This window comes from Gastrolobium bilobum, unplaced genomic scaffold (assembly GCF_033153095.1).
Source record: "Gastrolobium bilobum isolate Gb01-03AN ecotype WA unplaced genomic scaffold, APGP_CSIRO_Gbil_v1 utg298735, whole genome shotgun sequence".
NCBI classification, from domain to species: domain Eukaryota; kingdom Viridiplantae; phylum Streptophyta; class Magnoliopsida; order Fabales; family Fabaceae; genus Gastrolobium; species Gastrolobium bilobum.
Genome location: NW_026900066.1, coordinates 1 through 11746, shown reverse-complemented (window position 1 = coordinate 11746; position 11746 = coordinate 1). Strand labels below are relative to the sequence as shown.

The 11746-nt window shown below is 32.4% G+C and overlaps 1 protein-coding gene across 1 annotated transcript; it reads left to right on the top strand.

Annotated features, from left to right (window-relative positions):
• The first annotated feature begins 3030 nt into the window (after window positions 1-3030).
• Window positions 3031-4102, top strand: LOC133295176 (beta-glucosidase 13-like). Its single transcript, XM_061493972.1, has 4 exons — window positions 3031-3057; window positions 3142-3297; window positions 3610-3725; window positions 3874-4102. The coding sequence occupies exons 1-4, from the start codon at window positions 3031-3033 to the stop codon at window positions 4100-4102; spliced, it is 528 nt and encodes a 175-aa protein (XP_061349956.1).
• Window positions 4103-11746: the final 7644 nt, after the last annotated feature.

Here is an 11746-nt window from a genome sequence, read left to right as displayed (position 1 = left end):
CCTCGAAGAGACAGTACATAGTCAGGTACTTCTTCCGCAGTGGGATCCATGTGAGAATCTGCAAATCAAACAGGCACAATTACAACAGAAAAGAGAAACAAGTATTAAAGACATGCTAAAAAAATTAAAAAGGCATACTAGACAAATTTTCAATTGAAGTTTAACAACCCTAAATCGAAGATTTCTATTCCCTCTCATCTTATTTTATTTTTCTCCTTCTCCCTCTCTGTTGTGAGACCTCTGATATGGACCTTTTAGATAATACTCTAATGCTGCAATCTCATAAACTTTAATAAGAACCAATAAAAAAATGTTGTTTGACATTCACGATGATAAGTTAATAATTTAATGGCATGGAATTTTCCTAGGTTTGGCTAGGATCTGAATTCTGTTGGCAGTTCAGGATTAGGACTTCTACAAAGAGCGTTGTGACATTGAATTTGTGCAAATCTATCAAAACTTAAATATAATTGATAATCCTTGTTTCTCATACTGTATTCTTCATTGACACGTTACAATATGGGTTAAGTCTCTGTCCTTTCAAAGGATAAGTTATTTTTTTTTAGTTTTTAATATTATGTTTTATCAGTAAAACATAATTATAATATAAAAAAAAATTCTCTTTTTTCAGTCACTTTAGCTGACGTGAAGAGAGAAAAAGAGCAACTTTTCATATTTTAATTATGTCTTAATGTTAACATAGTGTTAAAGACTAAAAAGATACAAAATTATATCCTTTAAATTAAAACACGAACCTAATATAATGTATTGATAATAAATGATGTCGAACTCGCAGATAAAAAAAAGTGATGAATTAAGATTGATAAATGCAAACTCTTCTCTTAAATTATTAAATAATAATTTAAAAATAAAAATAACATTCCTAAAACCTAAAACATAATATATAATATGTGAAGTTATGATCTTGACACTGAAAAATAAAAATAAGAATAAAATTACTTAATTGATGGTTAAGGCCTGAAGGATATATATCTTGAACTTGATCCGAGTGGATGAGGTCTCCAATGTAGTTATCTTGAAACTCGATGTGGTTGAAAATGTTGAAAAAATCGTAGTTGATGTCGTCGACGCTGGAGCTACCAGTGTTTTTGTGAGAGAGAAAACAACAGATCAATAAAATGGCATTTGCTAGCACAAAAGCGGCGTAGAAGTGGTAGGTTGGGTTGCTGCAGACAAGCCACAATGCTTGGACAGTACTTGAGAACAAAGACCAGAACCAAGAGATGAAGAGAGCACCACAGAGAATAAGCTTTAGCTTCCCATGGAAGCTTCTCATGGCATTGGTAAACTCATACCTAACGTTTTGGAATTTCAAGGAAGCCATTGAAACAAACGTTAGTTAAGGGAGAAAGCAAAAACAAAACATGCCAACATAGGATTATGAGCTCGTTTATATATAGACATGGGTACAAGATATCATTGTCATCCGCGACATATTTGACATTGAATTTCAATAATATCAAGAATCTTTCCTACAAAAAGGAAAGAAATAATAATAATTACAATATAATTATTGAAATAAATTTGATATTTTTTACTTTGTATAGATTTTAAGAAATTCCCTATTTCTTATCTATTGTCAATGATTTTATTGAAATAACTCTATTTCTTAATTTAAGTATGATATTCCATAACTACTTTAATATTATTTTATATTAGAGTTATTCATGAAATATTTTGATGATTACAAAAAGATTTTGAATTATTATTAAAGACTATAAAATATTTATTTTTTCTGGTGAAAATTAAAAAAAAAATCAATTCTCAAATCATTATTATTGTATAAATTTTTTAACTAAATTTAAATTGTAGTACATATCTTAAACGTTTGTTAGTGGATTTGTTAGTGGGTATTATATTAAATACAGTTCTCATAGATAGGACAATCCATCCTAGTGATATAAGACTACCAAAGCATGACAATTGGCAAAAATGAATTTTCTGTCAGAAGATTACACAGCTAGGAAACTGATATAAATCTGATTGAGCTTTACTTGAGGACTATGGAAATATGAATAATATCCTTGTATCAATCAAGTAAAATCAGTAATGAATCCCACAAAAGATGCTAGAAAAGTTTCTTGTGATCGATCCATCTTCCCTTTTTGAAAAAGGCAACGTTTGAAAGTTTTTTTGAAAGTTTTCACCCATGACAATAGAAAACCCCACCAAGTTTAATAGTTGAACCCAACAAGATCGGGCCGATGACCGCTTTGCTCAGCTCGCTGAGCAATCTAGCTCATTCATAGACAATAGCTCAATCCTCAAACCTCATGGCAAATTCCTGTGGCTCATACCATCAGATTATTGGCTAAAAATATTATACTTTTTGTACGTACATGATACAATTCGTACGATACGATACAAATCACAAGTACAATACGTATCGTGAGATGTATCAAAAAGAGATTTGTGTTGTACGATACGATATGTATCATGTACTGTGCGATATGCAAATTCAATCATTTTTTTTAATTTTTAATATAAAAAATAAAGATTTTATTTAGAGTAAATACCCTTTTTCGTCCCTGGAAATATTTGCGAATCACAATTTAGTCCCTCGGTTTAAAAAAGTCACATTTCAGTGTTTCATCTTTGAAAAAAAGGGCCATGTTCGTCCTTCCGTTAGTTGGCATCTAACGGCCCAACTAACGGTGCACACGTGGACCGTTACTTTGCTGAGTCACCGTTAAGTATGCCAGCTTGGAAGTAAAACGACGCCGTTTTGAAGGCGTCTTATGTCTTGTTGGAGTTTTGAACAGCTGAAGGTCCTATTTGGTCCCTGACAAATTTATCGAGGCCCTATTTGGTCCTTAACACTAAAAAATCACCATTGCAGCAAACCTTTCAAACCACCATTGCAGCAAACCAAGGCTTATGCTATTGGCCAAGGCTTATGCTATTCGATCAGATTTCCCATTGTCAACAACCACCTGAAACCAAAAAAAGGATTACAACAATCTTTTACAATATATAACGAGCTTTCTACAGTACATATGAAGTGCCAATATGGATACAACCTTACCCAATGAAGCAGTAACCAACCCCTTTGAACGTCTAGGACATCCAACATAAGTCCTATTTAAAAGTACTTATGAGCCACTCACCTTCACTACTCAGGGTTATGCAAATGGATTATTTGCACCAGGAAGATGCTCCAAGTGGTTGCCCTTGAACTGCAGTGCAGGGGATTCAAGTACTGAGCCCTACATGGTCACTCACCACCAGATTCTTGCTCATGCAGCTGCTGTCAAAGTCTATAGGAACAAGTATCAGGTTACTATATAAACTATAATTAGAGTATGGAGAATATATTGATTGAGTTTTTTGATTTTATTCAAACAACCAGTGCACAATATATAGCCAAACAGAAAGCTGAAAAAGGAAAAATTAACTACAACCCCCACTGTTGATATGTCAATAAATGATTGAGATTGTTCACATGACATGATCATGAGATTGCTTTCCAACATAAACCATATTTGTAATGCACTACAGATTAGAATAAATTGAAGGGAGAGTCATCAAATTAGTTGTTGGTAAATTGGTAGAGATAAATTTAACTAAGAGTGGCTTTATTTCATTTAGAATTATCAAAAGGGACAAATTGGGATAACATTGAACTCTCCATGGGTAATGCCACTTTCCCAGTCAAAGGCAGATATAGAAGCAGCATCTAGAGCCCTTGCTTTCCTATATGATTGGTAATTTTTCCTACTTATTCTTCTTTTGGCTTCACATTAATTGCGGTGGTTATGGTTTATATGGACTTAATAAAACATCATAATATTTTTCTGGTAACGTGCCTAATGGATAAACGGACCTAACTCAAATTATTTCCTGACTTCCGAGGTTTATGGAGCCACTGAATTCTGGATCATACCCTGCTGAAATGGTTGATAATGCTAGTGAAAGATTGCCAAAGTTTTCAAGGGAGCAGTCCTTGATGGTTAAAGGATCTTTTGATTTCATAGGACTTAACTATTACACCGCAAATTATGCAGCCAATGTCCCTTGTACAAGTGAAAACCAAACTATTTTCTCATATGCTTGTGCTATTCTCACAAGTAAGACACAATAAGTGAAATATCTTTTTTGGTTTCAGTTTGATCTTTCTTATATTTAGAAAGCATTTGCTTACTTGAGATCTTAATTGTTGCATCAGCAACGAGAGATGGAGTTCAAATTGGTCCAAAGGTAAATGCATATTTTGGGATAACTGCTAAACACATTCAGTTAATAATAAAATTTTAATTTCATTGTTTAGCTAGAAAAGGTTTGCTGCAATGGTGGTTTGAAAGGTTTGCTGCAATGGTGATTTTTTAGTGTTAAGGACCAAATAGGGCCTCGATAAATTTTTCAGGGACCAAATAGGACCTTCAGCTGTTCAAAACTCCAACAAGACATAAGGCACCTTCAAAACGGCATCGTTTTACTTCCAAGCTGGCATACTTAACGGTGACTCAGCAAAGTAACGGTCCACGTGTGCACCGTTAGTTGGGCCGTTAGATGCCAACTAACGGAAGGACGAATATAACAACCCTAAATATTGTATCATGATTAATGAAGAATTATGATAATTAATAAACGAGACATTTCAGATGAAATAGTTTATGATTAAGTAAATTAGAAGTATGGGTCCAATGGACCAAAGACATAAGCATTAGGGATCCAATGAATTCATGGATCAAAGTATAACCCAACAAAGGAAGTTTTAATTCCATTTAATGTGGACAAGTCCAAGTGATACAAAGAAAGCTCTATATGATAAAGTAAAGTCCAATAAGGTAAATGAAACCCAAATCAAGTTAAAGCCCAAAGTAAGGCCATGACATAATAAACCTAAAGAAGTACTATGACTAGGAATTAAATTAGAATTCTTTCCCTACAAGCAAGAAGCCCACGGTTTTACTAGAGAAAACAAGCTCTAAGAAGTCAATTTAAAGTGTCATAAAATCATGGAAAAATAGGCACAAATTAGGTCAGGTTAATAGGTTAAAGGTCCATAATCTTAAGGAATAAATCATGGTCCAAAATTAAAGGAAATCTTTTCCTTCCAAGCATTTAAAATCCGCGGCCTAGGTGTAGGAAATGAATTTGATTTTATTTGATTTTCAAGCCATTAAATGCAAATCGAATTTCCTTAAGTCAAGCCAGTCAAATTCCTTTAAACAAGGAAGTTAGGATTATGATGATTAGTAGTCAATCACTTTCCCTAAATCAAGCAAATTGATGACAATATGTCAATCAATCAAATAATTCTGTTTCTTAAATCAAGGAAGCAACCTTTATGACGATTAGTCACACCTCATCAATCCCTTAAATCAAGGGAGCAACTTTTAATGACGATTAGTCACACATCATCAATTCCTTAAATCAAGCAATCACTAAATTTCCTTAATCAAGGAAATTGACATCATGTTCTTGTCCCTAAATTAAGCAATCTAACCTATGACAACAAATCACCACCTTACTCTCATTTAATGTGATCGAAACCTACCAGCAATCAAGTAATGGCAAGGCTTCTAGGTTGCCTATTTGAACAAGCTTTAGTCTCTCCTTTTTCCCTCTATAGCCGCGGCACTACCAAAGGAAAGAACAAAGAGTTTAGTTGATATTGTGAAGTCCATGAATGCTTCGAAATGGTGAGTGTGTTAGTGAGAAATACCTAATTGTTCCAAGATCAAATACAAGCCTGGATCTTAGTCCTTCTTCCTAATAATTCCACCAAAGAACCCTTCATCTCTAAGCAAGAAAATCCCTCTTCTCCTCTCTTCAAGGAGGAAGGAAGTTCATTCAAGAAGATTCAAAGTAGTCAAAGGTCAAGAAGTGTTTCCTTAAGTCGTTGATCATCATCAAAGGTAAGCCTATGAACCTTCTTGGTTAGGAATGACATGTAAAAGCATGAAAGTGATATCCTAAGTATATGATCCCTAGAAGGCCGAACCATGTATGATAATTATAAGCATGAAGAGATGTTTAAATGATATGAAAGATGATGAAATGATGATGTTAGATTGGCATGTTTAGTAGCCTAGGTTCTAAATCAATTTTGCATGATCATAACCTTAGTTGGCCGAATATATAAGATGATGTTTTGAATGATGCTCTAGGATTTAAATATGATAAATTATCAATAATGTTATAAGCATGTGTTAGAAGTAATCCCTTAGGTATTTTAGGGCAATAAGGCTGAATGGTATGTAGCTAAAAGAGGTTTTATTTGATTAATGTTGAAAGGATCTAACCATGTTAAGTTAATAATATAATTGAAAGCATGTTTTAAAAATTATATTCCTAGATGTTTATCTATGGTGGCCGAACCTATACATGCCTAGAATGAAATCTTTAATAATTCTATTAAGTGTTATGATGACCTAATAATGTCCTAAAACTTACACAAGTGGGTAAGTAAGCAAAACAACTCGTCTAGGTAATTAAACCTGCAAAGCCGAGACCTATACATGGATAAAACACAAATGTTGAATGTTATATAAGTTACTAAAAGATGATATGATGATGTTAGGGAGTCAAGGGAGCAAACAGGCAAGTAAAGAGATCAAAAGTTGAAAGTATACAAGTAAAGAACGACAAGTACTGTAAGTGTTTACAGTTGTTGAAGTGATCTCTCTATGTATGCCACCATTATGAAACTATGTTATGGTCTGACTGCAATATGTTTATAGTGCTTTACATTATGTGATTATGATATTTTCGAAACTTAATACCATGCTATTAAATGTTGGCCTGTGCACTGATACTCCAGTTGCAACCTGACGAGGACTCTGGGTATCTCCGTAAGTCCGTAAAAGCCGGCAGGAATATGATGATGATGATGATGGCATGATATTTTTATATGATGATGTTAAATGTTCCATTTTGTATTGTTATTATAAACTGTTGCAGGAGTAAGCCTCATAGTTGGAGAATGCTCCAGCTGTGAACCTTACTGAGATTTTCCCCAAAATCTCACCCCCCTTGACCACCCATTTCAGGAAAAGATGAAAGAAAGTAATAAGAAAGTTATGTGGGAAAGAAAGGGTAAGAGACTGGTACGTAAAGAAGAAGAAACTCCACCTACCTGGGAAGAGAAACTAAAGGATCTAACAGATAGAGGCCTATGGACTGAGGCTATGAAATTATTAATAGAAGCTTTTCCACATTATGATTTCGATGAAGCACTAAGTACACAATGGCTAGAGGAACCACAACCACATTATGACTGGGCTTATGATGCGGCATAAATTATGTTTTTTATTTATGATTAATTAATCTTTTTGGGATTACATTAAATAATGTTTAGTGTTATTTATTTTGTATTGACGTTTTAACGCTTTTAATTTATATGGAATAAGTATGGATATGTGTTTCCATTCCGCACTCTGATATTTGCATTCGTAAAGTTTAAATTTAGACTTCCGCGCGTTGAATGCATGATGAAGGTGCACCCTATATGTATTTGCATTTGGGGTGTTACAACGAACGTGGCCCTTTCTTTCAAAGATGAAACACTGAAATGTGACTTTTTTAAACCGAGGGACTAAATTGTGCTTCACAAATATTTCCAGAGACGAAAAAAGGGTATTTACTCTTTTATTTATGATTTAAACTAAAATAAATCGAAAAAATGTTATTAATAAGAAAAATAAATAAAGATTTGATTTGTGATTTAAAATAAAAAATCAATATGAGAAATATTTATTAATAAAATAAATAAATAATTTTGAATACTTATCGGACATAATTTTTGAATTTCTTATTTTAAAATTGTTAAATTTATTATGAATACTAATAATTTGATAATATTAATTTTCTATTTTCATTAATGAATTTATAAATTTTATAATATTTTATAATAATTTATATTATTTTTACAATTATCATAATATTTCAGGAATAAATATATTATTGAAGTAATTATAAAATATCTACTTAAATTATATTACATATTTGAATTCTTATAGTGAAAAATAAAATTAAAAAAATCAAAACACAACCATTCGTAATAAATTCAATGTTTTTTTAATTTAGAAAAATAAAAAATATAGCCAATCCTTTAAATCTATGTAAAAGTAAAAAGTATCAAATTTATTTCAGTAATTATATTGTAATAATTATTTTTTCTTTTATTTTTGTTAGAAATATTCTTGATATTAAAACAAAGCGCAGATCCTTAAGACTAATCCATGGAATCCGTTACCCTTAGGTTGATTAAAAGGTTCTTAGCCTCGCATGGCTAAGGTAAACATAATTAAAAATTAAAAAGAAGAAGAACAGAATTGAATTCAAATTCAGAGAAAACTTGTCTGTCGTAAAAACTCCCAAAAACTGACTGCCGAAGGGTTTTGTAAAGTCTTCCTTAAATAGTAGTCATTCAGAACGGCTAGGGTTTCACCACTTCGGCCCATACATAAAATAAAAGCTGAATAAAATAAAATAGAACAATAAAACATGGCCTTGGGCCCTAAACACATTGGGTCCTAATGTGAATTACAAGTTCAAACGTCAAAATAAAATTCTAGCAAAAACCCGTCATCTTGAGCTCAGATTTCGACCATCTTCCTGTCCGAAATAGGCTTCCATATCTGAAATAGTATTTGTAGCCCTATCGGTTAGCTGCAAAACACAACAAGAACGGAGTCAATCAGACATTGGTAGAGTGAGATATGGTCAAAATATGAAAGTAGTATAAATCAGAAAAATTATAACGAAAATCAATTAAACCCAATTAAAATCTAGAATTGTGATTTGACCCAAAAGACCTTTATTTAATTCAAATAAATCATAAAAATACCAACCAAGAGTAATTAATAAGTGTAACAAAATATGAGTTATCACGAGGCCGCCTTAAAAGCATATAACTCGGCCTTCTGCAGTTCCTCCATCTCGATCGGTTCTCGAAATGATCCCAGTCCCAAAAAATGCAGGCGGGGGACGGGGAACACCCCAGAGTTCAGTAGCCACCCCAGGCTCCCATAGCGCACCTCTCTTAAGTCCGGCTAGGAGAGCAGGAGGAATTTGGGTACCTCCCGAGTCCAACCAATTATCAGCATCATTGGTAAGATCCAACACTGATATGTTGGGATTAACAGCCGGGATAGAAGAAGTGGTAGCTGCAGAAGGACTAACAGTCCTTTTGCCTTTTATCAGTAGGAGGAGGCCGAGCTGCAACCTTTCCTCGAAGAGACAGTACATAGTCAGGTACTTCTTCCGCAGTGGGATCCATGTGAGAATCTGCAAATCAAAGAGGCACAATTACAACAGGAAAGAGAAACAAGTATTAAAGACATGCTAAAAAAATGAAAAAGGCATACTAGACAAATTTTCAATTGAAGTTTAACATCCCTAAATCGAAGATTTCTATTCATTCTCATCTTATTTAATTTTTCTCCTTCTCCCTCACTATTGTGAGACCTCTGATATGGACCTTTTAGATAATACTCTAATGCTGCAATCTCATAAACTTTAATAAGAACCAATAAAAAAAATGTTGTTTGACATTCACGATGATAAGTTAATAATTTAATGGCATGGAATTTTCCTAGGTTTGGCTAGGATCTGAATTCTGTTGGCAGTTCAAGATTAGGACTTCTACAAAGAGCGTTGTGACATTGAATTTTGTGCAAATCTATCAAAACTTAAATATAATTGATAATCCTTGTTTCTCATACCGTATTCTTCATTGACACGTTACAATATGGGTTAAGTCTCTGTCCTTTCAAAGGATAAGTTATTTTTTTTTTAGTTTTTAATATTTTGTTTTATTAGTAAAACATAATTATAATATAAAAAAAAATTCTCTTTCTTCAGTCACTTTAGCTGACGTAAAGAGAGAAAAAGAGCAACTTTTCATATTTTAATTATGTCTTAATGTTAACATAGTGTTAAAGACTAAAAAGATACAAAATTATATGCTTTAAATTAAAACACGAATCTAATATAATGTATTGATAATAAATGATGTCGAACTCGCAGATAAAAAAAAGTGATGAATTAAGATTGATAAATGCAAACTCTTCTCTTAAATTATTAAATAATAATTTAAAAATAAAAATAAAAATCCTAAAACCTAAAACATAATATATAATATGTGAAGTTATGATCTTGACACTGAAAAATAAAAATAAGAATAACATTACTTAATTGATGGTTAAGGCCTGAGGGATATATATCTTGAACTTGATCCGAGTGGATGAGGTCTCCAATGTAGTTATCTTGAAACTCGATGTGGTTGAAAATGTTGAAAAAAACGTAGTTGATGTCGTCGACGTTGGAGCTACCAGTGTTTTTGTGAGAGAGAAAACAGCAGATCAATAAAATGGCATTTGCTAGCACAAAAGCGACGTAGAAGTGGTAGGTTGGGTTGCTGCAGACAAGCCACAATGCTTGGACAGTACTTGAGAACAAAGACCAGAACCAAAAGATGAAGAGAGCACCACAGAGAATAAGCTTTAGCTTCCCATGGAAGCTTCTCATGGCATTGGTAAACTCATACCTAACGTTTTGGAATTGCAAGGAAGCCATTGAAACAAACGTTAGTTAAGGGAGAAAGCAAAAACAAAACAAAGGATTATGAGCTCGTTTATATATAGACATGGGTACAAGATATCATTGTCATCCGCGACATATTTGACATAGAATTTCAATAATATCAAGAATCTTTCCTACAAAAAGGAAAGAAATAATAATAATTACAATATAATTATTGAAATAAATTTGATATTTTTTACTTTGTATAGATTTTAAGAGATTCCCTATTTCTTATCTATTGTCAATGATTTTATTGAAATAACTCTATTTCTTAATTTAAGTATGATACTCCATAACTACTTTAATATTATTTTATATTAGAGTTATGCATGAAATATTTTGATGGTTACAAAAAGATTTTGAATTATTATTAAAGATTATAAAATATTTATTTTTTTCTGGTGAAAATTAAAAAAAAAATCAATTATCAAATCAATATTATTGTATAAATTTTTTAACTAAATTTAAATTGTAGTACATATCTGAAACGTTTCTTAGTGGATTTATTAGTGGGTATTATATATTAAATACAGTTCTCAGAGATAGGACAATCCATCCTAGTGATATAAGACTACCAAAGCATGACAATTGGCAAAAATGAATTTTCTGTCAGAAGATTACACAGCTAGGAAATTGATATAAATCTGATTGAGCTTTACTTGAGGACTATGGAAATATGAATAATATCCTTGTATCAATCAAGTAAAATCAGTAATGAATCCCACAAAAGATGCTAGAAAAGTTTCTTGTGATCGATCCATATTCCCTTTTTGAAAAAGGCAACGTTTGAAAGTTTTCACCCATGACAATAGAATACCCCACCTAGTTTAATAGTTGAACCCAATAAGATCAGGCCGATGACCGCTTTGCTCAGCTCGCTGAGCAATCTAGCTCATTCATAGACAATAGCTCAATCCTCAAACCTTATGGCGAATTCCTGTGGCTCATACCATCAGATTATTGGCTAAAAATATTATACTTTTTGTACGTACATGATACAATTCGTACGATACGATACGAATCACAAGTACAATACGTATCGTGAGATGTATCAAAAAGAGATTTGTGTTGTACGATACGATATGTATTATGTACTGTGCGATATGCAAATTAAATCAATTTTTTTAATTTTTAATATAAAAAATAAAGATTTTATTTATGATTTAAATTAAAATAAATCGAAAAAAATTATTAT